Source organism: Sprattus sprattus (assembly GCF_963457725.1).
Source record: "Sprattus sprattus genome assembly, chromosome: 2".
Classification (NCBI taxonomy): Eukaryota; Metazoa; Chordata; class Actinopteri; order Clupeiformes; family Clupeidae; genus Sprattus; species Sprattus sprattus.
In genome coordinates this window covers 12895493-12921635 of record NC_137921.1, presented here as the reverse complement: position 1 = coordinate 12921635, position 26143 = coordinate 12895493, and the positions used below count along the sequence as shown (strand labels likewise).

The following is a 26143-nucleotide window of genomic DNA, read 5'->3' as shown; positions in this document are numbered from 1 at the left end:
TTTCATTCGGATGACCTCTGCCTGTCTGGGACGTTTAGGACCAGCAATAACATAAAGAAAACAACACGTTGGTTGAAATAAGTAGCCCTATTTGTATTTTTTCAATGATGCATTAAAGAATTCAGTCACCATGCTTTATAGACTATTCGGGTCTGTTAACTCTTGTCTAAACTACAGTACCTGAAGAAACTCAGTACATGGACATGAACATGGGACTATCAGTAATGTTCAAAGAATGATTTACTTCGAAGGATTCTTTGGGACCCTCTTACTATGCTAGAATGAAAACTAATAAAAACCCAGCAAAAAAACTTTCTGAGCAAAAAACTCTACTGCAAATTGTATTATTCAATGAGAGCCGTTTTAATTAAATGGAATGATTATTTAAAGTGAAATAACGAACTGTTGCTTTAAGGTTCGGCCTAAAGAATCACGTGTGAGACAAGTTTCTAAGAAAAAAGTTTGACAAGTCTGTGGACAGTTGAGGACCACCACCACCCCCAAAAATAAGTGTAGTAAAACCAGAAGTCGGTTTACTACCGTTGTTGAACTACAACTGCAACAGTAAAATGGAGGGAATTACACAGGTAAGGGGGAAATAACTTTAAGAAATAAGCGATATGTTCAGAGTGAGCCTCTATGGTTAAACGCTGGCCGTAGATTATTGCTGATGTGTAAGCTACTCGGAGCTAGCGTGACATTCTCACAGCTAGTAAAAAGATTGCAGTCGTTCACTCGGGCCAGGACTGTCACAACTTGTATTGCTGTTGAAATAACTAACTTTTCGTCTCCGTTGATGTGACTATCCGCAGAAGATCATGACAGCCTTCAGTCTTGATCTTGGTCCTTTGAAGGAACCCTTGGGGTTTATTCGAGTTCTTGAGACGGTGAGTTTGAGTTATGAATTTGTTGTTTAACCAACATACGTTATATTAAGTACATTGCGTTTAAACCGGCCACAACCTTGAAATGACATCTTTACTTTGCTTAAGTTCATAGAATAGTTATATCCCAAAGCAGGTCGCTTTTGCATCGACTTCGGTCAAATTTCCGCATGTTATTCACTTGACGTCTGTAGTAGTGGTGTGAGTTAGCAAGCTACCCACTTTAATTATGTTAGCTATCCTACCTAGAGAAACTTCCTTAAAGAATGGACTGTTTTGCTCGAACTGTAAGATAGTGCCCTTAAAGTTGTACTTTTCCTCTTTTCTTGGTTGGTACTTTGTACATGGACTATGTATGTGTGCCTTGTTTAGGCCATCGCTGTTGCTTAGGCCTAACTTACTTAATGTTGTCAATGTAAACAGTCTTGTACTCTTTGGACACTCTGAATTCTTCTTAATCTGTACTGTATCTTTTACCTATTACCTTTTTGCAAACAATATTTTTCAAGAAACATGGAGATTTCTGGAGTTGAAGCGAACTGAGTGTAAGGGGCATGCTGCCCTTTTAGTTTCATATTTAGTTATGTTTATAGTAGGCCTATATGAGTTCAAAAATGTATCTGAGTATCTTGCCAGAAGATGTCCTTCACAAATGGGCATGAACTGCAACAAATAGGTATTTGCTCAGACTTTCACCTAACATTCTTGTGGAAAACCGTGAACGCAGTTAACTTCTTGGAAGGGGTGAAATGCTTGACAGAAGTACGCTCTCTGTTGTAAGCCAGGGGGAAATTAATTGTCCCATGACTTTTCTCTAGATCATTATCAGTGCTGCTGCATCAAGTTTTTTAAATGTTTACTTGTCTGAAAAATAGTGACCCTATATTTCAGGTTGATCGCAGTTGTCCTGCATCAGCAAAAAAAACTCAAATTACCACTTCCTGTCAGGAAGAACACTGTTAAAGTGAGAAAAATAACTCTGAAATGAACATAGCTTCTGTTGCTTTTGAAAATGTGAAGAGGTCGTTGCACAAAGGCCTTCATACAGGTCTCCACAGACACACTGCTGACACTCATAAACTGTCATAAATTCAAATAATGTCAAATGGCTTTAATTTCTTCTAAACTCAGACATATGTATGCACACGTCAGTAAGGAACGCCTCTCTCCTTTTGCCTTCACACTAAATAGTGTTTCACTGATAATTTTAATACTCTGTGTAATAGCTTTGTTTGCCAATGGGTATCTTTTCTTTAGTTTAATATTTACTTTCTGGGGTGTGCCTGCAGATTTTTTCCATATTTGCCTTTGCAACGACTGGCGGCTACTCTGGATCCACCAGCTTTAATGTGCTGTGCGGTGCTGATACCAAAGATGTTACCGCTACATTTACCTACCCCTTCAGGTGAATTAAAGTTTAACTGTGTTAATGTGTTTTCATACGCTATTCATTTGAAACCATCTCATCAGAGGGTCATGTGACTGATATTCATCCAACCCTTTTTATTCTCCCAGGCTGATGAGCCGAGCATACCAAGTCCCAACATGCAATGGCACCACCACCGTTGATCATTACCTGACAGGAAACTACTCTTCCTCTGCTGAGTTCTACGTCTGCATCGGAGTGTTTGCCTTCCTCTACAGCGTGGCCTCCCTGGTCATCTACCTCGGCTATCAGCCGCTGTACAGAGAGACAAGCCGGGGCCCAATTGTGGTTAGTATGTTAAAACACATGTTGGTCAGCCCATTGAGTAAGGAAGCCCGTAGTAAGCAAACACAGGTATTTCTGTTTATTCACCACAGATTGACAGTTTTTTCGTTTTGAAAGCTTTATGGAGACTTTTTGGGGGATTGCATAGACGGTGTAGGAGTTGGCCTTCCAGTGGGTGATCTGATGTCTCCGAAGATATTGTGCAGCAGCACCAGCACACGGGTCGGACATCAACAAATACTTTGCATAGTTTCTACAGTAGTCATCGTTCGTTACCCTCTTAGTTTAACATGTCTATGAAATCTGATTAACCGGACAGCTTCTGTGCAAAATATTTCTGTATGGTAGTGAGGGCATAGCTCAGGCTCAACCTAATTCAGAAAAAAAGTTCCACTGAAGTCGCTTTCCTGTTGTTGACATTAAGCATTTAATTTGTGTGCCGTGATGAAAATGTAAGGAATGTTTTTGGACAAACCATGTTAGTTTACAGCAGCTGCTGTCCCACGCAGAGGCAAAGGTGGGTCTAAGGTCACCTCACAGCACTGTGTAAATGAAGCTTTTGAAGGGTGTGTGCTGCCTACAACAGCTGCAGGCTGTGGCCCTTTGGGCTGAAGGCCAGCATCAAGGGGTATTGGGCCTTTCCCAGATGACCAGCCACTTGATCACCACCACTAACTAATGTACCACTGCCAACAGACATGCAAGTGTGCTTGAAGGAGTGACAGATTTCACCAGATAATCTTACACACGTAGGTGTAGTTGATTAGAATGTTTGCGTATGATGTCAGGGGCAGAGCCTTGGAGGACCGTTGGACCATAAACACGGCCCTGTGGAAGGGCACGCATGTAATGGTTGTTACAACTATATAACCTGCAATATAGGTGTTAGGTTAGCTTCACGATAAAAAAATCACGTGAGTCTCTATGTTGTCGCATGCACATGTGACCAACAGTTGTCAGTTGTGACATTACAGTGTCATCTTCAGTGAAGTCTATAGTGTAAGCAGCTGTCAAAAAAATTTTTTCCCCCGCTAGTTTCACAGGCGAGCTTTTGTAATATGGTTGGTGATGGGCAATATAAGCCATGATGGTGGGTCAGGTTTAGGTCTAATTGTTTAACCAAAATCATTGTGCCATTTAGGATGGGTTGCAACTAATCATGCTATGAGAAAATAAAACAAATTTGATTTATGACTACATTGCGTAAACTCTGAGAGTGTAATTAATCCACCACTCACATGCTACTTGTATCCTATTTCCTGGCACCATCATGGATCAAAACTCTCACCAAATATTTGAACATCACCTACAGACTCTTCCTGGATTTTTTTAAAGAATATGTCGAACCTCGCCATGGTTTTCATTGGTTCATTTTTATTTATATTTATTTGGCTGCAAATAAAAATAAGGATACATTGCATCTTATGAAGTTTTCCAAGCTTGAAGGTGCAAGCCCTTATTCACTCTGTTCATTTCAGGCTGGAGACATTCCTTTTTATGTCTCTGCTGGGCCTGTGGTCACTCTACTAGGTGTTCATCATAATTATATTGAATGCGATTGGATCAGCTTGTAGCTCATATCACAAATACTGAAAACACTTACAGAGAAATGAAATGAAACTGGCAGAACTCAGTGACAAAATTAGCCATTGGTCTCACTTAAGAGAGGCCTATTTGAATTTCTGCTCAGTTAAACTGTTCATACAATGGATCTGAATGCAATGTTATTTACAGCTTCCTTGACAGCAGTCATATTGTCCTGGTTAGATCTCAAATAATTGTGCTTTTTGTTTAACATTACCCAAATCTCCCCATATCCCCCCATATATCTCACTGATTAGTAATATTTATAATTTTGTATACATTTTATTATTGGTATAGCATTTCGTTGCTTTGCCTACTAGTTAAAGTGACATGATAACAGTCATGAGGAGAAGTTAGTCACACCTATGCCATAATGTACACAGACTTGTCTAATGTAACGCCTCCCTGAACAAAGAACCTGCCAGTTCCAGTGTACTGCAGTCTCTCTAAAGTCGGACAGTGAAATTCATCAAACATTTCCCCTTTTTCATAAGAATGTCATCATAGGATTACACATCCTTACACATGATGCTCCCCAAACAAAGACATAGATCTTCCAGAAATATGTATAAGCCAAGATATCCATGGTAGCATTTTGAAATATGGCACAGACGCTAGCAAAAGACCTCATAGCTGATTAGTCAACTGAGACTCAGTTACTGAGAACATTATTACGCCACAGCCTTCGCCACATCCTGCCTCAGATGATGTTTGTGAAACTCCAGGTGGTTTGTTATCAATGTTGTGTTCATGTGTATCAAAATTGTCAATCCTTCCTGTTTTTGTCGATAGGACCTGCTGGTGACTGGTGCATTTGCCTTCATGTGGTTGGTTTCCTCTTCTGCTTGGGGTAAGGGCCTCACTGACGTCAAGACAGCCACCAGTCCCGCTACTCTTGTTAGCATCATCGGACAATGCAAAAACGGGGTAACAAAGTGTACGCCAGGTGCCGTCCCCCATATGGGTCGCCTCAATGCCTCAGTGGTAGGTGCACACACCGTCACAATTCTCAGCCATCACCAATTGAAGATTTATAGTAATGTTTCATAATATGTTTGTGTTTCCCTGTTAACCAAATGGATCATTTTGATATGAAAGCACTGTACACCTTTATTCGAGATCATCAAAGATATTTATAATGGACATTCCTGTACATTGTTTATGTACATTCCAGGTATTAGGTATTAATTGAACATGGGGACACAGATGATGTGTACTGATAGATATTGATCGTTTTATAACCATAAAATAAATAATAAGATTTGTTCATGAGCTTATTGAAATCTAAGGTCCCTAGTGGAGTAGAGAGTTTATTACTGTATTTATTTTATTACCGCACCATAAACCTCATTATAGTATTTTATGTGATTTTACAAAATAAACCTGTTGTTGACCACGCCCGTATATTAACCATAGCTTATTCAATGTTTCACGCGTGAAACTAAATGCCATTTAGTTGTGGTGCGAACTTGCCATTTAAATGGTTGTATGAAGTAGCCTGTGAACCCACTTTAGACCCAATACTGACTTTTATCGGTGAGCTCATTTTGAGAAATGAAATCTTGCTTGTGGCTGTACAGCAAACAGGTTATTGGGTGCTATGGTTGTCTAGTTGCTATGCAAGATAGCGAACTAGGTAGCTAGTTAACTAAAAACTTTAAAATGACCTTTAAATAACCTTTAAAATTCCATGACCGTTGAAATGACAGTTAGTTACAATGTTACAGTCCCTTCAATTTAACTCATGAAATTATTACAGGAAAAGGTAGAATCCCTCAGGGTGTTTGTGCAGCTTCATATTAACACAAGTTCATATTCACACATTTTCTAACACGTACTTACATCTGCCAACTGTTAAGATGGTTCCTTAAGCTAGAGAAAGATATCAAAGGTTAATTTAAAAGCTGCAATACATAGAAACCCACTTTTGTTGTGCGGCAACATATTAACAAGAGTTCATATTCACTTCATATTAACATACGTTTATATTACACACGTTAGCAGCTACAACTGTTAAGCTGGTAAAATTAGGTAGGTGCCACTGCCAGAGCACACCTGGTGCGCCTGGTATTGCACTATGTAACTTTGAGGAACAGGCCGCGAGACCATTCGCGAGAACTGCGTAATGCTTTATGGCATCACCTCACACAACAACAACTAGACCCATCCGCTAACTATAAGAGGAAGCTAGTGCACTATTCTCTGTATAGACGTCATGGCAGAGGTGATGAAGAAAGAGAAAAAAGAGAGTAAAAAAAAAAAAGACTGGCTTTTACTCGTTGGCGAAAGCTAAAAGTTAGGATGCAAGTTAGATGCTGAGTTGGCCTTCTTTCTGTTGGACTAGGCAGCAACAACTTACTTGCTGTCTTGTTGTGCGCTTGCTTGATGTTTGGTTGTGTTAGGAAAGTTGTCAACTCGCTAGTTTTTCATCGTAAACATCCCTGCCAATGACATTTATGAAAGAGTGATGTAGGCTGTAACCTTTTTGGTGTCTCATCCATGTCTCACAGGGATTCATAGTTTTTTCCAGATGCCCAAAGTCATCAACTTGTCCTGTTTCAGGCTAACGTCCAAATAAATGTATCTCACGTCAAAAAGTTGTATCAGTCTTCATCAACCTCACGCCAATAAACCTTGGAAGTTTGCAACCTTGAAAACCTAACTCCGCTAGCTTGTAATAAATGTAGTTGTCCAACGTTTACTAAGCATGTCGCCAGCAACATTTGATTAGATTACACATCCTCCACATTCAAACAGTGAGAAAACAATGTACAGGGGCCGAAAATGCATGCAGCATTTCAGCTAAATTTAAAATGTCCCCTTTGGTTATGTTAACGTTTATCTCCAATATCACAGTAAATATAACTATTAAGAGTCATATTTGTGTAATATCTTATTACTTTACCTTGTTAGTCTATATGCTTCTTTAGCTTCTGCCGTTATCTTTGCCGGTTCCATATCCTTGTCAGCAAATACAATATAAGCCGCACCCAAGTATTAACCACAGGGCTGCAGAAATGTTGAAAAATCAATGTATGAACCACAGTTGATAGTCGGGAAATCTACTTCCTTTCTTGGGTTAGAAGGCCTTTATGCAATGCCAGAACTTCCTGCAATTGTGTTAATGACTAGGAAAATGCTACTATGAAGTCATGTTTCTCTAGGTGACTGAGCTTTTCCAACTGTCCATTTCAGACCTTTGGATTTCTTAACCTCATCTTGTGGGCTGGAAACTGTTGGTTCATCTACAAAGAAACACCCTTCCACAAGCCTCCACAAGCTCCCCCTGCTGCTAATCCTGAGGAAGGAGAGCAACCTTTCCCTGGACAGTAGAAGTATGTGTGGTCGCTCCAGATTTTCATGTCACACTATGGAGATCAGGTGAATTGAAATAGCATATATTGGCGAAACCTCTATTTTATGAATGAATGTTCGATTTGAGAAGATTCTGTTCTTGTTTTGAGACGGGTTTCATGAAAGTACTTTAAAGTTAAATTGAATGGCAGATGCAAGCATAGTTGTTGTTTTGATGTGAGTACTTGAGAACAAGTCACTCCAAACACCTTGTTTTTTTTCTCCACATGCTATGTTGTGTGTCACTTGTGAATTGGTATATTAAAATGCTGAATTGTCTTGGATGTCAATAATGGTCATCTCTCAGTCTGATAAAAGGGTTTTTATTTTAAATGGGAACTCCGTTATTATCTCAGTTTGTCAACACACTACATTGTATACTGTGTTTGTAGACTAGCAACAAATTTGATCGTGGGTTATGTTACCCTAACACTTAACTAGCGATGGCCTTGTTTTTTTTTGTACTGTTTATGCTATCGGCACTCATTCATGAAGACTGGTGGTGGGGTGTTTAGTTAGCAGTTTTTTTTATCTGTTTTGGTATTTGTTATTAATATTTTGCCATAAATTAACAAACATTTCTAATAAAAGCGTAAAATGAAACCTTTGCTTTTCTGCTTGTCAGCACTTTACAGAACTGCAATATTGCAATGTCTGTATTGTTTTCAAATTGCATTGTACAATGTGCATGGTTGACATGATTGTTGTTACGTAATAAACAATGTTAACATTGTTTGTGTACACAGTACAGTTCTACCATAATGATGTGTTTTTATTTATTTTTTTAAAGTCATTTGTGTTTATTGTCTAACCAAAAAGATATGATAATAGCAGGTCTGCTGAGGTCCTAAATATGCATGACCAGACAGACCCATACTAAGACACTAGGATGCAGGCTAGAGCATAAACTATACATGATGCCTTTTAGGATGTTTGGCAGTGCTTTCGTTTTTCTTCTAAAGAATAAAAAGATGCAGTTGGGAAATATATGAATGAGAAAACTACAGTAACATGTCAGCACTGTTAGTATCAGATTTGCACCTGCAGATCTTTCAGGCCCAAAGTGCACGTTCACGTACTAAGGCGTGCTATGACGTCTTGAGAGAGAGAGAGCGCGCTGTGATGATGGCGGTACGTGCACGCGCGGCAGCAGTAATGGCTGCTTCAGATCGGCGGAGTTCTATCCCAGTTGAGTTCGTAGGACAAAGTTGGAGCTCTTGGATAGATAAGAATAACGTTTCCGCATCGGAAGGTGGGTAATACGATTATCCTCCGAACTGAAATACCAGAGATCGTGCTGACAGTGCAGTGAGACTTATATTCTTAAAAAATACACGGTACCGCTCACCGTAACCCAAACAAAAGACCCACTGGGTCCTAGCGCGGCATAGATTTGTAGTCAACTTTAGGTAACAAACGTTACTTTGGAAAATCTCCCGGGTATCATTGTTCAGTTAACACATATACAATGCATATCATGATATATAAAAGTAATCCATTGTCTATGTGTGTTTGAATCACATTCAAATGTTTGAGCTCATCACAGATGGTCATCCTCAGGGTTTTCCTGCTTCACAGCCATTAAGTTGGCTAGCTAGCGCTAGTTAGCTAGCAGGTGAGCTTGGCTTGTGTCAGTCTCGCTTGCTTTGCTAGCCTTTAGGCTAATTAAACAAGGTTAATCGGCAATATTTATCATATTTTAAGCGTTTACGATATATCTCCCCCCGTACATTTATTGTCCTTTTAGGGATCTGCATAGGAGAATGGATGGGGGTGGTAGCTAGCAAGCTAAGAGAAATGGATTGCAGACAACGGGAAGTGAAGGTGGAGCTCTTTCTTTGATTAGCAAAGTTGACTTGGCGAATAAGATAACGTGCTAAATACCCCTTTCTAAGTTGGGGTGTTAATCAGCTTGTTTGACGGAAGGTTATGTTAGCATTAAACTGCCTCGTAAGCCCTCGTAGAATAAACCATTCAAATGAACGTTAGTTAGCTTAGCTATCGTTTACCACCTAGCTAGCCTGCTAGCTAAATGTCCAACCAGTTAGCCAAGGTTCTGTATACGCCCTCATGTATTTTCTCTATAGCAAGCATTATTCAAAGATACTGTTCCATTTATGTGCTCTGATATGGACATGTTTGACTGATGTAGCTAAGCCTGGCCATTGGCAGATTGCAAGTGCATGTACTCATAAACATGCCCCCCAAAAAACTTCAGTGAAAAGTACACTGTACTTCATTGTGTGTACAGAAATCTTAAACCTGAACCCATTCATTGTCCATGAAGCCGTCAACTGGCGTGTGGTCTGTTATTTACACATCTGGTTGTTTGCCTTTGACAGTTTTATTTGTTTACAGTATTGATATCCTGGGCTTTTCTTTACAGCGTCTAACACAGAAGAATGCAGCAAAAATGTGAAGAAAAGGATGGAAACCATGACACTCAGGAAAGAAGGTTTGTGACATTTGTGATTTTAGCCCGCCAGAAGTGTTTAACGCTAGCAGTTTAAATTAGAGGTTGTCTATAGGGAGAACTGACCCCTTGATTTAGAATCTTAACACCTCCCCTCAATTGTTTATACAGGTTATTGTGGATAAGGAGCTCTCATAGACATGTGAAATGTAAAGACTATATTGGCATAATGTCATTGTTTTATTAATGAAAGACTTCCTCTCTTCCTTTCACTCATCTCTTGCTCCATGCAGACATGTCAATTTATGGTCACTGCCCAGCGCACGACGACTTCTTCCTGGTGGTGTGCAGTCATTGTGGACAGGTGGTGAAGCCCCAGGCATTTGAAAAGCACTGCGAGAGGCGGCACGGGCCACTCAGCAAGCTTTACGGCGACCATTCTCTCTCTAGCCCTCTGAAGCGACCTCGGCCTGGGCGTCCTCCTGGTCAGCACAGTGCCTCACGTGAAGCACGGGACAGCCGATGGCAGGAGCCGGGCTCCCCCAGGGCTCCGCCACCGCCTGCGGCACACAGGCCCGCCAAAGCTCAGAAAGACGGTGTCAGGTTAGGCATTGTTTGTCTTCTTTCTCCTGCATTTAACATACTCCTCGCTTTGCTTTGTTATCCTTGGGCAACGCTTCATTGGCATGTGGGAAGAAGGTTGTTAGATTTTTGAGAAGACAGGGATTCTCACACTGTAAGGGCTTGAGTTTTCATGCCATGGCGATTTCCTGATATGCATCATTGGAAATATGATCTGCTAACTCCTTTCGCATTTCGTTTTCCTAATGATGTTTTTCTCTCCTTCAGCGTGTTGCCGAGCGAAAAGCTGTCCCAGGGAACCCCACCGTCGCCGCCCCACTCTTCTGCCCCCAGTCCCCGAGACCCTCCATGGCGCCACGGGGCGGTGCAGCCCAGCGCTACCTCTCCTGGAGAGAAACCCCTCCAGAAGGGCATGCAAGGGCCACCTGCGGATGCTCTTAGCCCCCTGCGTGGGCCAAGAACCTACAGCAGAACCTACAAGAAAGTGCACAGTAAGCGACACACATTATTATCTTTTTAAATCAATCGTCCACATCCTTAAATGATAGTGTTCTGTGGATGGCACCACTGTCGGGCCCCATCAGGCTGTTTGTTTGGTTTTACATTTGCTTTTTTGTTGCTCGTTATGGACACCGTGTATGTTGTCGTACTTGCAGAGAAGGAATTAGACCTTGACAAGCACTGCGGCGTTCTTGATCCAGAGAGGAAGAAAGTTTGCACCAGGCTCCTGACATGTAATGTAAGTATCTATTGCCATTTATGCATCCCAGGTTCATTGCCTGCACGTCTACTATGACATAATTGTTCAGAGAACGTAAAAAAAAAACGTTCAGTTTCAGAGTCACTGTCATTCTCATTACTTATTTTATCTGTTGTGCAATTTTTTGTGCCAGATTCACTCCATTCACCAGCGAAGGCAGGTTGTTGGAAGGAGCAAGAATTTTGACCAGCTGGTAACAGAGTTGAAAAGTGGCTCGAAGGCTCGAGAGCGGGCACCTGTGCTCAGAGAATCGCCGGAAACGGAGCCGACCTCTTCTGAGACCCCCGTGAGCCAAATCGGGTCTCCTCACTGCAAACGCCAGCTGAATTGTGTAAATCTCAGGTAAGGAGAGATGAGAAGCATCAAATAAGTCTGAAAGGACAAGGTCGTTGAGCCTTTCCAGTCTTTTCTTAAACAGCAAGAAGTGATTCATTCATTCATACCACACCCTGTGGAAGGGTCACATTAGCCTCGAGCTGTTAGTCTCTAATGTTCTTACAAACACATCTCTGTCTCTTATCCTTGTAAAGAATAAATGATGACTCAGTAGAGAGGGCAATACTATCATTTCAACTCTGTGCCGGTACATCTTAACAGCGGCACTGTCAATATTATGAACAAATAAAAGGCCTATCTGGCGAAACGGTGAGAGTGACGTTGGAGGTGACTTGAGTGCTGTTCTGTGCACTGATTGGCAGGCCCAGGACTCCCTCGGAAGGCGCCGTGGAAGAGGAGATGGAGGTTCTTACGGAAGCAGAGGAGCCGATACCGCTGTCCAACAATCACAATCGCCTCTCCAGTGACGAGAGCGAAGGGGAGGGCCAGGAGGAGCCCCTAGATCTCCCGTTCAGTCCATGGCATCCCAAACCGCTTGGGGTATGTTCGTAGTTTTTTTTTTACCACAGGATAAATGGAGACTCAATAAGGCAATGGTAGAAAAACCAGCAAAACGTTTTTTTTTTTATTTGATGCGCATCAAGGGAGAGAGTGTATGCCTTCACATAAAGATTCACTAGTTTCTCTGATTAGAACAGAAAATGTCTACGTTTAAGTATGCTAGGTCCGACAGGAGAGGGCGTTAAGCAACGGGCCCACCATTCGCAGGACATAGGAGGCAGGAGAATCACCAAGCTACCATCATCAATTGTTATCCTGCCAATTTATGAAAGATGTCTAATGACACAGAGAAGACAATGAGTAACAGTGACACACTGACCTCAAACACACAGTCCCAGAAGTATTACATTCTTATCTCTAAGAACACAGGAACAAGATAGTCACACGGATATCATATCTGTACATGACAACAGATTTTTCTACTTAACCCCATTTTTGAATAAAAGAAGATTAAGGACTATGAATGTGAGAGTCATAAGACATTATGTCTGAGTTGCACTAAAAAAAACTGCTGAACCTTTAAAGCAAATGACTATTCATGTAGAAAGACTGGGTTTTGTAATGTTTAGTTTTGTGTAAACAGTCTAAAATTGCTCTAGTAAATCGTTATTCATGTTTTTGTAGTAGTACTATGTACATGGTAGTCAGGTTTCAAGATTATTCATGCAGAAGCTTCACCATTTCACCAGAATTGTTTGGTGCTTGGGAATTCATTCACTCTGTGCGAATTATCTGTCCTAACAGGTCAGGTTTATTTTGTGTCTCCTTCACAGCTGTGTACGTTTGGCAGTCGGGCACTGAGCTGCAGTGTCTTCACCTTTGACCGGCGGCTGCATCATTTGCGATCAGCCGTGAGTGCCATGGTCGAGCAGCACATTAGTGCGCATCTCTGGAAGTGAGTGGGCTGCAGATCCTGTGTGTTTACTGCAAGAATCACCCAAATGCACCTGTTGGAGCCCAATCCCAATGTTGATATTTAAAGGTTAAGAAGGGCAAATAGGCTATATTTCAGGCCTTTTCAACTTAAAATATTGAACCGTACCATCTGCCTGTGTTGCTCACACTATTTCACTATGTATTTTCTAAAAGTCCAAATGAGTTTCAGGCCTTTTCAACTTAAAATATTGAACCGTACCATCTGCCTGTGTTGCTCACACTATTTCACTACGTATTTTCTAAAAGTCCAAATGAGTGGGGGACATTAAGTAATGTAGATTTCGTCAACCCTACAGTCATTCAGCAGTTGTGTACGTGTGTAGCTTAAAGTAGAGGCTAATTCAAATGAGAGCAGAGAGGTTGTACACTGTTACGTATAAAAAGTGTTATTTTGTCAGCATGCCAGTCCTCTATCATCATGTGGTGATCATTCAACCATGTTTTAACCTCTGCAGAAAAATACCCCAGGTGGCAGACACGCGGCTCAACAAGACTCCCGCGGCGGTGGCATCTGTCCCCAGCTCTCAGGACCCCTCAGGCAGCGCTTCGGTCCGCGCGTCTGTCTCCTCCTCCGCCTCCTCGCCCGCCCCGTCCTCCTCCTCCCTCAGGACTAGCAGCTCCTCTCTCCCTCAGCGCACAGGGAGGGAGAACTCCTCAGGACAATCAGAGACTAAAGGCAGCCGGACGACGCCCTTGGCGCCGTCGGGGCCTGGTCGGCCCAAGAACCCCGTGGGCCGGCCCAGCAAGCAGCAGCTGCGCCAGCGCGAGCTCGAACTGGAGCGGAGTCGGCGGGCCGAGGCAGGTGCCTCGCCCAGTGCGGGGAGAGAGGAGCGGACGCCGGAGCAGTCGCCATCACCTTCGCCATCGCCGTCGCCATCAGGTCGTGGCGCCAGGAGCTACGAGCGCTCGGAGGAACACGTCTTTGCGCCCTCCCCGGACAAATCAGCCAGCCCCGCGTCTCGCAGGCCGGTCAACGGCGCCCTGTCGCTGTTGAGTAAGCCACGGCCGACAGCGCACACGGCCCAGGCACGCTCGCCCTCGCTCGCCAAACGGCCGACTGCGCCTTCGTCGGGCCACGCTCCCTCCACACCCCCTGAGCACTTCAGCAGCAGCAGAGGAGGAGGAGGAGCAGGAGCAGCAGGAGGAGGAGGAGGCTCAGGGCCGCACAGGCGGCCGGATGGATACGACCACAAGGGCTTGGGCAAGAAACGCAAGGCCAGTGGTGTCTCGCCTCCCGTGACCCCCTCGCAACCCTCCAAATCTCTGGGCCTCTCATCCCCCTCACATTCCAGCTTCTTCTCTTGGAAAAAGGACAGCAAAGGAGCAGCCGCCTCCCTTGGACTGGAGAAGAAACTCGACACACAGAAGGTGAGAGCGCTGAGAGAGACCGTGTGTCGAGAGCAAGGTTGTGTAGTTATGTATAAAACAGTGCGGCCGACATAGGAGACAGGTCCTGCCAAAAGGCCACCCGGAAATGAACCCCTAGATTAACCGCTTTTATTTGGTTTTCCACTAGCAAAACAGGAGTCAGTAAAAAAAACCCACACATACGGTTGTATAAGTGTGCGCTTAATGTCTCTAAAGAAGTTTTTTTTGTTTTACTTTGTAAGGATTGGTCTTGTTTTGAGGTTAAATTAATGACTTGTTCTTGCCTCCACAGCCAAAGCTTCATCACTGAGGCAGTCTGCCTTAAAACCACTAGGAGAAGAAGCCTACTGCCATCTATTGCCACAGAATTTATGCACAGGACATGATGGGCTGTACGTTACACAGCTGGGTCGAGTGTTTTGTATGTGTGTGTGTGTGTGTGTGTGTGTGTGCGTGTGTGAGTGTTTGTAAATGTGAGTGTTTATGAAATGTGAATGTGAATGAGAGCTGATTCCCCATGTATGAGTACAGATATACCTCAAGACCTTCCTAAGATGCTGCTAAATAGAAAATGTCAATTAATGGAAAATGAATTAAATATCCCTAACACTTGAATGGCATGGCTTGTTTGTTTTTCTTCAATTGCGTTCCTGCACACACAGGTGAGGTGCTCAACATTCCCATGTTAAGAAAATCATAGATTAATTGTATACACTTTTTTATTTAGCAGAACATAAAGATGTCTCATCCACATCAACAGGTAATCACAATTGTTAACTTGGACATAGGTAGGTCATAGTACATACATGACATGACGATGTAAGGAGGTCTTATGCTTGATAAGAGGCTGTGAGTTGTTGAGAAAACATGTCCCTTACATGACTATATACCATCAAAACTATTTAAACTATATAGTTTACCTCAAGCATGCCTTGCTGCATACTATTGATTTCAGTCCCAACTGTATAGTTCGTAGTTCTAGTTGTTTTATTGCTATGGTTAAGGTATAGGCCTTGAGGTGGGTGTTTTTAACAGAGTGAAGAGATGTTCATTCATGTAATGTGTTAAATGCCATCTCATCTTCCATCTCACTTTGTTTGAACTCAAATTCCTTTCCTTTTTAGGCTTTTATTTCTGAGCATGTTTGGATGGTTAGATAGGTGCATGTAAGTCCCTGATTTCTCTAAGCCTTTTAAAATCCTTATTCAGGTATGAGTTGTCCAGGCTCAGGGAACATCTGCACCACCAGTAACGTGTTAATTTTTCCATCTCGTCAGGAAAGATCTTTTTTTAATCAATTTTACCTACTGTGTCATGTTAATGGTATTCTGTCTTTTCTTTAATAAGAGTTCAGTAACTCGCTAGCTAAAACTGAAGGTAATTTGATGCATATCATAACTGCTTGTTGGTAGAACTGCTATGCCTACACTACAGTACTTGAGGCAGAGGGAGTAGTTGTTTGTCACCACCACTAGATGTCATCAGAGTACCAAGAAGCTACATTCTAAAGAAACAAGACTGGAAAAATACAGTCAGCAGCATGATGTAATCCACCTTGAACAAGTGATTTCATGCTAGACTCCCAACCTTATGCAATGCCTAATTTTACTTTGACGATTGAAGATAAGAGCGGCGTATGTTTGCAACAAAGCTGTTCTGTGTCCAACTTGACCTGAGTAAGTGGTGTAATGAACTTACAGTGCATCACTCAGCTTGGGGTCTAAACATGACCATTTGAAAATGTACATATAACTAAAAAAAGAAGAAACTATTTACAAAATCTTTGTATGTAATAACTTTTAGTAAAAAAGGACAGTGTAACCTTACCTTAATCAAATCACAACTGAGTGAGAGGTACTGGGTGCAGACGTGGTGCCTTTTTGTTTTACCTAGGCAGTACTGTGTACCTAACTGTTATACATTACAACCAGGTAGAACTGTTCATGTGCATTAAGTTGTTGAATTGGGCTGAGATTTCACTCTCCTCATCAGCTGCCAATTGAAATGAGAACGGAATGGAAGAACAACACAAATCTGACCCCTCACATGTTTTAAATCTGTGGTACTGTAATGGCTATTTGGAGCATGCAGGCGATGGGAAACGTGTGGGTGTTAACGGATGCCACTCATAATGAGATGCGCTTACTAAATACCGTGGGGTTATTGAGAGGTCTGGTGTCAATACCATCTGCAGGTGAACCAAATGGAAAGCCTTGCTCCGCTATATCCATCTGTTGCCTTCAATAGATATGACAGAAAAGGGGGGAATCTGAAAGAAGAAGTTGAGGAAATGGCAAGGCTAGATTTCACATGTCCATTCTTCTCACCGTATGGTGCAATCAAGTAACATTTAAAAGATTACTTTTGTAAATGCCTCTTGTCTGTTGAGCTGAACAGTGCAAAAGAACAGAAGTGTCAGTCCAAAGGGTTGTCATGGTTTTATTGTTCAGAGTGTTTTTCATAATAACTTCTCTACAGTTATACACCCTAAAGGCCTGGGATAAGCATTACCATATTCTTTTCCTGCACAGTCCCTATGTTTGATGCATTCCTTAGCATGCAATTCTGCAAACCTACTGTTGTGATCATTCGATATCAAAGACAGGACCAATAGATTTATACATGGTTTTGCACCTAATGGGCTTAGCTGTCAAGCTGCAAGCACCATACTGATAGTGACCTTTCAACTTCTGATTATCTTTGGGAAGCTCTTGCTGATTGCAGAGGGATTCTGCTAATAGTCATGAAGATCCAAATGCTCCAACATCTCATTTTATTCAGTACAACTGAGTCATCATACAATGCAAATGCAAATACCTCCTGACTGAAATTGGTATTGTCTCATTTATTTGAAATTCCATAGTCATTTAATTCATATTTCTGAAATAAATAGTCAAACTAGACTTCCCTGACTGATAATTCACACGTACTAAAAATCCTTTGGCAGAACATAATATACAGAATGAAAATCAAATCTACTGTAATGTGACCTCATATCGAAGTGCATCTCATTTATACCTCAATTCTCAGTTCATTTCCTGACCGTGCCGGCATGTCATAATGCCTTGCATTACCTAACACCTTGTTAGTATTACTATACTTTGTAATGGCTTAGTAAATCCTCTAACAGATGCATGACTGTGGTCCTCACCTTAGGTCACCAGGACATCAGGCATTGGGAGTTATCCTAAATTATTATTATAACTGTGAGAGGCAACAGTACATCCTCAGATGGCCCTATCTGTAACGTGTCTTCACTACATTCATTTTGATGTGATTTGACTTCCTGCTTGTGAATCTATGGGGAAAAAATGCATCACTATACAAGTCAGAGATAAAAGACAACATACTTATGTTTCTTTTGTTAAATGTTACACACAACCAGCAACAATGTTTCAGACATGAATACAGTTACAACCATACAAAATAGACAAAAAGAGCAATATCTAATTCAATTTCTAGCAGATGTTTTTTTTTCTAGTGAGTTCCAGAGAATATTTATTAGGAATAAGGAGGCTAGTGGGCAGGGAATGGAGAGTTGCAGTTCCACCGTCTAGCGGTGATATCGAGACTGAAGGAGAGAACGGATGTCCATGTGTAACAGCTGTACCCAATTGGCTTTCTGATTTGCCTCAGATTTTTAGAGATCTGCTCAAACTTCTTCCTGATATCAGATAGGATTTCCGTCAAGCAAGATGATTCTAACTCACCAAGCTGATTGCGTCAAATAATGGCTTAAAATTGAAATACACAAAGATTTACATATCCATACAAGATTATAACATGTGTGTGCCACTAGTTTTGACACTCTCAAACTTTAGTAAAACTGATCTAACAGTCATAATGTGAAATCCTTTAATGGCCTAGTTATTACCACCACATCCTGCTTGATAAGCCTCGTTAGGGGAAAGTTTAGTGTAGGGACAATTAATAGCCATCACAACACACATCAACTCCACCTGGACAAGTGACTGCATGTCTCAAACCAGTTTAGATGTGAATGGAAAAGGTAAATATTCTTGTGGGTACGTATTTGAAGTTAAGTACTAACAGAGGATTAAGTGCCTTTCTGAAAACAAAAACGTCCTTGTGCCAAGAGTATTATACATCACTGGAGATTATCAAGCATATTTAAAGGGCCTTGCAGGCTGTAGTTCTGACTCAGACTCTGGCTATTCCCTCCAGAAATGGCAAAACCTGAATGTGAAAACCACCTAATGAGACTGTGATGCCATGATGAACAGCTTCTGTTATAGCCGTGGCACCTGTAGCAGGATGGAAACAGTCTAGCCTCAGAGGGAGATAATTGCTACAAGCTGGTTAAAATGTCATTAGCATTTGTTAATTCACAGCTCTCCTGTGTTATTACAATGCTCATAGCATGCTCATGCTAATTAAACTGTTCCTTTTTTTGGCCAAGGGATGATTGTCAAAAATGTTTCAAACATTTGGTCCAATCACAGCCTAAATCATACTGCAGATAGTACTATTGTTTGCCATGCAATTAATAACAAGACATTTAATGCTGTAAAATCACCTCAACATCTAATAGAGATGTGGATGTAGAGTTCTAAATTAACAGTAGAGACCAGATGTGGGCACAAAATACTTCAAGGTGGACTTAAGCTTACTGCTGTACTGAGGGTCAACATGGAATTTTGTGTGCAAATATTTAAGAAATTATTCCTCCTGACAATAAATTGAATTCAATATAGGGCATTTATACATTTCAAGGCTTTGCCCCTGGCTTTATAAATGCTGGGGGTGCTTATCATTTACAGGCAACAGCTTAGAATACAGAAAATATTGGGCAGAACAATCTGTTTGTAATTAAATAACATCCTCCTTAGAATCACATATTTTTTGAAGGCCAATAAAAGGGTCCTCACAGTTTAAGACAAAGCACGCAAGAAATACTGGGCACAATAACACTGCCATTGATTTTCTCCATAGCATGTAATACTACTTTCTGTGCAGAACTTAGAATAATTCTGCTCTAACGTCATCAAATTGGCATGACCATTCTATTATGTCGATAGAAAAACATGTTAGGAACTAATTATGTAACCACAACGTTAAAATGTCATAGACTTACGACAATGTGATCGACATGGTTGTTTCTTTCAGGTCGTACATGAACACTTAAAAGTAACTGTACTATTGCATTGGTCAGATTCAGGTTGAGCAGTTCAAACAGAATGTACTTAAAAAAACTGCAATGCACTTTCTACAAGCACACACTTTTGCTTGTCTTAGAAACATAGCTAACTAGTTAACTCTGGACAGCTCACTTAATAAGATACCATAAGATCAGTTTCCTATTGCTCTGCTCATAGACAGACACAAGACTTAATGTGATGTTTGTTTATGACATGCCACTCCTCTAGAAATGACTCATTTACAAGGACTCTACAGATGTAGTGAGGCTGGTCAGTTAATCGGTTGGGGGAATACATATGTACTAACATCTACTGAGAACTCATTCTAGGCTATTCCTTTTCAATATAAATATGACTCTACAAGGCTCATGCTCGTGACAGAATTACATGTCTGTTTTTCTCAGTCAGCTAAGTAATATCCCCTATTCGTTTCCAGTGTTATGTGACCATGTCTCAGTCTCCCAAGGACCTAATGTTCCTACTAATGACACCTTCTTTTTTCTCACATAACCACATAGTATTAATGTATGCTGCCCAGCCTTTTCACAGTATATACTTAAGTGCTACAGATTGCAATGCTGGAAAGGCTTTCTATATTGTCCTGTCAACAATGATACAAGATTAATGGTATGGGTACACAGCCCCTATCAGCCAAAAGCTGACAGTGGCCGTGTGGATGTCAATTCCTCTTATTTTACAGGTCACAGTATGAGTTCGGCAACCACTGGATTGACCCTTCCCAACAGCTATCTAATTGGGATAGGCACAGCAACAGTGTGGATTGTTCCTTATCAGACCACAATTGGAGTGTCTGAGAAAACAGAGCTGATGGACTCTGCGACGGATTTCTTCCTGTGAGCTTCCCCTTGGAGGCCGTCTTCATCCCCGTCCTCCTCGCCATTGGGGTTGAGCTTGCCATTCTGCCCCTGGAGGTCCTTGGGGTCTATGAAAGCAACATGCTTGTTAAGCTCTGCTTTGGACGCCAAGTCCCCATGAGTAGGAGAGACACTGAGCATGGAAGAGTGGATGCTATCCTCATCAAGGTTCTTACCTTTGTTGTGGTCGGGGCAGCAGAAGCAACGGCAGGGGGTGAGGTACAGGTAGATGAGGACGAGCACCACGCTGGCCAGGCAGCCCACGAGAGTGGTGTAGGCCGTGTTGAGTGTGTCACTGTTGCCGTCGAGGGTGAAGTTGTGCACTTTCACCACCACGTACAAGGTTTCGTTGAGGGCTGCACTCACGGCAAAGCAGGTGTACACTCCTGAGTCCTCCGGTCGCAAGGAACTAAGCTGGAGCTTGCCATCTGGTAGGACCGTTGCGCTCTGGTTGCTATTCGGAGTCACTGGCACATTGCTGGGCATCATCCAGGTCTTTGTCATGTTTCGATGCCGTGTGTCACAGCTGAGGAGGACCGTCTCGTCCAAGTAGGTCTCCTCATCCTCCTCCTTAAATGTGCTGCAGTTCATGAGGGTATTCAACTCAAAAGCAGCTACGGTTCTCTTCTCCTGGCCTTGGCCTTGTAACACACAAGTGTAATCATCCCTAAAGTCGTAGGCTGAACTAAACTTTCGAATATACCAATGAGTCAGCAAACTGTAGAGGTCGCAATCACATACGAGTGGGTTTTTGTGGAAGTAAAGACCGTTCTTTATCCAGCCTGGCAGGTTCTGAAGCTCCTGGATTAGCAGAACTTTGACCTTATTGGAAGACATGTCAAACAAGCTGAGCTTCTCGAGCCGAGTCTTATCTTTGACCAGCTCCAGAGGAAAGCGTGAGATGTGGTTTTGGCTCAGGTACAGTTTCTGCAGGTTGTTGAGACCAGTGAAGGCAGTGCGGTCAATCGACGAAATGCGGTTGTTGTAGAGCAGCAGCACCTCCAGGTGTACCAGAGGCTCAAAGATGTACTCATTTAATTGATCCAGATCATTGGAGGACAGGTCCAAGTAGCGGAGCTGAGTGATGTGTGAGAATGCTTCAGACGACAGAAAGTGAAGTCCGTTGTGAGCTAGCAAAAGGTTGCGCAGTCTGGGCAGCTTGACTGGGGTCCACTCTGCACGCAACTTGGTGATGTTATTATAGCTCAAGTCCAACACTGCTGTGTATACAGGCAGAGCAGTAGGGACCGTGGTCAAGTCCATTTTGGAGCAACTGACAACATTACTGGCACATATGCAGGTGGTGTGGCAGTTCAAAGGCGAGCCCTTGGTCCCTAACAACTGCAGCAGCAGCAGGGAGATACAGTGAACCCAGCCAACACAGGCACTCATTGAGAATGAAATGCCTGTCACGCACTTGCCTAACGTGTGTGGAAGAGACATCATTAGCGCTCTGCTCAGACTTTATTCTTTTTGCAAACAACAAGGGCCATCAATTGGGGGGATCCATGGCGTTATATTGTCCTACAAGAAAAAGCAAATACAAAAGACGTTTAATTAAAGATAAGAATGCATGTTGACTGACATTTCTGTTTCAGACCTAAATGCTGATAATGTCGCGCGCTCACATGCACACGCATCCTCGAGAGGACACAAACATTTTGACTCAAGGATTGAATTGTAAACAAACACAGATCTTACGCGCAACCGTAAGTGCCCAACACTGAACGTTACAAAAGCAAGATGATTCTCACACGCTGGGTAGCCAATCAAAAGTTACAGCAGCTGGAAAATTCTTGTCTGGCCACGACAAATCGAGATTAAGTGTTGCATTGCACCATTTCTCTTGATGTGTTGTCCGATGATGGTAGAAAATTCGAATCAAACAGACCACAATTTAAAAATCATTACACTTGAAGTGGCATACATTACCTCCTGGTTGCGTTGATACGGATCACGCCATTTCCAGACCAAAGGCAAATAACGAATCCTCTCAAAACATAGGGTGCGAATCTATTTCATCCACAACACATCACTGCCAGTCGTCCATCTAAAACATGCACCTTCACATGCAGGAGCGAAGGAGGGGCACATGAGAGAAGATCCAATTATCCCGAGATCCAGATGTTATGAACGTGTGACTGATGTAGGCTAGTCATACGCAAATACGATTACATAAAATTACATGTTTAAGTGGATAACCACCACGAGTTCAAATGTCGTAACATTACAATTATTATAGACCTTCAACGATAACGAAATTTAACATTTAACAGCCAAGAGGCGATTCTCCAAGTAACCGTCGGTCTTTTCGTCGCAAATCAGTGTAATTACGTATAAGCCCGTCTCTTCCAAAGACTCATCACCGAAGTCCTAACAGCATCTCCTCGCACTGAATCGTGTGGACGCATGAGCAGTACTGCAGAGAGCAATAAACGGTGGTCTCAGACCAAAGATCCAGAACGCTTGGCTTTGGTGAGACCTCGACAAGACAGCCTGACAATCCCTGGAATAGATTGCCGTGTCTCACCTTCACAATACATGGCATATTTTTTTCAACCTGTCTTGGGATAAAGATTAAAGAGCACACAACCTAGCCACGACAATTATCTGCTACTCTGTCGGGGAGAATTCTTGAAGGAGGTAGCACAAGTGGCTAAGCAAAAAAAAACACCAGTGTTAATGTAAGCGGACACGCCTAAAGGGTTGCCTCCTGTTTGTCTTACAAGGGAAAAAATAACCGTTACACGGATTTCAACCATTACTGTCAACATAAGACTATGTAGGCTAGTGAGACAAATATGATCAGGCACCTGTAGAAATACGTGAGTTCATGCAACGTGCTACCATAGCTAAAAACTATTCAATGTCTACATGGCTATTATAAAACAATATTCGGTCACTGTTAAGGGTTGCCCTTCTTTACGCAGGTAACTAAACTGGTTACAGGAGCACCTCCTTGCACGATGGAAATTTACCAGGATAGGCCTGCTTTTGGAAAATCCAGCCTTTGCAAGACTTCCCCCGCGAGAATGTAATTACAGACCTCCTGGCACCATTACTTCGTATCCTAGGCCTACTATGTTTCCACTGGGTTCATTTGTGTCAGGTCTTTAGGCACTTCTCACGTAGCTTAAACTGAAGTGCATTGTTTTTGGGGAGACCCACATGACGTCACTATCAGATATGTGCACCATACCACTGGCTGTGGTCTACCTTATAGGTTGTTTTCATTTGTCCTGGCACACGAGGACTGAGGATTTTCTTTTCTGAAAATTAAGACAAATAAGTGGCCTGGAAAGGGATATTGATATAACCAAAGAAGGAGAAGATGGCTAAGGTTACGTTGTAGTTGACATGGCCAGTGAATGTCTGTGGTTTGTTAGACAGCTATATCTCTTTGTACAAATATATTAAATATCTCCCATCGGCTTATATATTTGGCATTTAATCATTTGTTTTGAGGAAACCTTTGACTGATTTGAGAGTCCATTGCTCTCTTCTTGGATAGAGACTTATTCCATGTCAAGATGAAAGCATTAGAGTGAGGTCACCTTGGCCACCCAACCTGAAGAACAACCCATGATGATTTATGCTCTTGCCCTCTCTCTCTTTCTTTCTTTCTCTCTCTCTCTCCATCTCTTTCCTTTTAAAGACAGCCTTTGATGCCTCTTTACATTTCAGTGCCAGGGGATTCAGAGGTGAAAGGGTGTACCTCTCTCACAAGACTGTGCCAGGAGATCTTTTAATGACAATGTGTGTTTGGACCATTTTAAAGCCACATAACCCCTCAAGGATGACTTTGTATCTCATTAATGTTTATACCACTTATGTCCTGGCCAGAACTGCATTTACGCATGGGAACTAACGAAGAGATCATGCACTCTGAGAAATCAATAGAACAGGAAGGAAGATCACGCACTCTGTGAATCAATGAAAAGAAGAAAAAAAAGCTGATGACAGTTTCAGGGCAGATTCCATATGGGGGTAATGATCATCTTTGCTAGGGTCATGGAGAGGTAGGCTACAAAGTGAAGGCATCTGTTGGAGAATTTTCTGATGAAGTGGTGTTTAACAGAAGCCCAACTGTCTGAACAGAACTGAGCATCACTCTTTCCCTGTTAGGAGAAGGGAGGGGGGTGAGAGAGCTGTTGGGTAACAAGAGTACCGTCTCTGATTAAGAAGAACATGATGAAGATTGTGAAACAGGCCATATGCTTTGTGATGTTCCGGGGTTCTGCTACCCTAGGTCTGAGTGACCTAGGTTTCGGTGTGGGGTTTAAAAGATGAGGTCAGAGTGGCCTAGGAGATTGGGAGACATGTTTACCAAAAAGAAAACTTGCTTTCGAAACAAGCAACAATCTTACAATTCCATAATCAAGGGTCGAGAGGCTGTAGATCTGAAGTTTATTGTGCTCTCTTAACCACAATAGAAGATGTTCCCTGGGCGATCTCAAAGTAAAAATTGCTGCACATTCTCTTTTAAAGGAACATAGCTCCTCCCACATTCTTTTGTGTGGCTATTTCTGTGGCCAATCAGAATTAGCTCCATCTTTTAACTTTACTCAATCAGAACTTGTTGCGTGTTTGGTACCACTCCCAACTCCCGGGTATACTTGTTTACAACATTGCTGCCTGCCTCTCAGCAGTCAGCCATTTTGAGGGAGGCAACTAAAGCTTCCACCTCAAGTTAGTCCATGTTCACCAGATACAAAAAAATATTAATTTAATAATGAATTATTTAATTAATATTAATAATATCTGCCAATTTGGTTTGGTGTGGTCCCAGTGACGTAAGGAAATTGTGAAAAACAATCAGATTACCAATCGATTTTGGGAAAAATATGATATGAAGATTTCCAGTAAAGAGGGTTTTTTGGCAAGAGATTTTAACCAATCTGGTTTGGGGGAGTTAAATTTATGAGAAAAGTATAAAAAATGATAATGGAGATATTGAAGGAAATATACATCCAATGTATCTGTGTTTTTTCTTTTGGTTTGGGGTTTAAAAAATGATGTAGGGCTTTTCCTTTCTATCTCTGCATCTCACCCTTTTCGGTAAGACTTTGATCCAGCACCTTCAGAGACGTTGAACTAAACTCATGATACCTGTTGCCTTGGTGTGATTTCAAGACTTCAAGATTTTCAACTCAACAAGAGTTGGAAGTTTACCAAAACAGCTTCAAATTCAACAGTGCATAATTGCCCACGGAGGGAATTTTAAAAAGGATCTGAATTTTGAGCTTTTGGTATAAATAATTGTGTCCTTTACTCTGATTAGGGTAGTATACCTTTTATATGACTGTGAATTAAATTGGCTTGCACATTGTCTTTGACAGACTCATGTATTTATTTTTACACAGCCGGCCTACTGAAGCCTATCATAAATTATTTGTCCATCCAGACACCAGGCGTTTGTGTTTGTGCTCAAAATGACTAATGTTCTATTTGACTCAGGTTCCCGCTGTGATAGGGACAGTGTTGCCTGGCAACTATTTGTAGCCTTGCTGTGGTGGTTCAGAAGCCTACCTTGTGCCTTGCTCTGAGTCTGTGCATATTGTGTACAGGCATCTCAGGGATCTTCCCTGGACACTGATGATATAGGCTACCCTGACCTGAA

The 26143-nt window shown here is 42.0% G+C and overlaps 3 protein-coding genes across 3 annotated transcripts; 2 read left to right on the top strand and 1 right to left on the bottom strand.

Moving 5' to 3' along the window:
- Window positions 1-469: 469 nt before the first annotated feature.
- On the top strand, window positions 470-8279 carry sypl2b (synaptophysin-like 2b). The gene is made up of 6 exons (XM_080860447.1): window positions 470-587; window positions 813-887; window positions 2174-2289; window positions 2400-2598; window positions 4972-5163; window positions 7375-8279. Exons 1-6 carry the CDS (start codon window positions 570-572, stop codon window positions 7510-7512), a joined length of 738 nt encoding a protein of 245 aa, XP_080716573.1. The 5' UTR covers window positions 470-569; the 3' UTR covers window positions 7513-8279.
- A 376-nt stretch (window positions 8280-8655) lies between these two features.
- Window positions 8656-15000, top strand: atxn7l2b (ataxin 7-like 2b; the record flags this gene model as incomplete). Its single annotated transcript, XM_080832733.1, has 10 exons — window positions 8656-8785; window positions 9920-9988; window positions 10240-10549; window positions 10796-11019; window positions 11185-11267; window positions 11422-11630; window positions 11987-12164; window positions 12959-13080; window positions 13577-14489; window positions 14782-15000. The coding sequence occupies 10 exons, from the start codon at window positions 8656-8658 to the stop codon at window positions 14797-14799; spliced, it is 2256 nt and encodes a 751-aa protein (XP_080688859.1). The 3' UTR covers window positions 14800-15000.
- Window positions 15001-20439: 5439 nt separating this feature from the next.
- On the bottom strand, window positions 20440-21969 carry amigo1 (adhesion molecule with Ig-like domain 1; the record flags this gene model as incomplete). Its single annotated transcript, XM_080831938.1, has 2 exons — window positions 20440-20591; window positions 20700-21969. The coding sequence occupies 2 exons, from the start codon at window positions 21967-21969 to the stop codon at window positions 20440-20442; spliced, it is 1422 nt and encodes a 473-aa protein (XP_080688064.1).
- Window positions 21970-26143: the final 4174 nt, after the last annotated feature.

What these genes read in the sequence shown, in the direction of transcription:
- sypl2b (XM_080860447.1), top strand. An exon ending in TTATTCGAGTTCTTGAGACG is followed by an intron (nt 888 to 2,173) that starts GTGAGTTTGAGT and finishes GTGTGCCTGCAG; the next exon opens with ATTTTTTCCATATTTGCCTT. An exon ending in ACATTTACCTACCCCTTCAG is followed by an intron (nt 2,290 to 2,399) that starts GTGAATTAAAGT and finishes TTATTCTCCCAG; the next exon opens with GCTGATGAGCCGAGCATACC.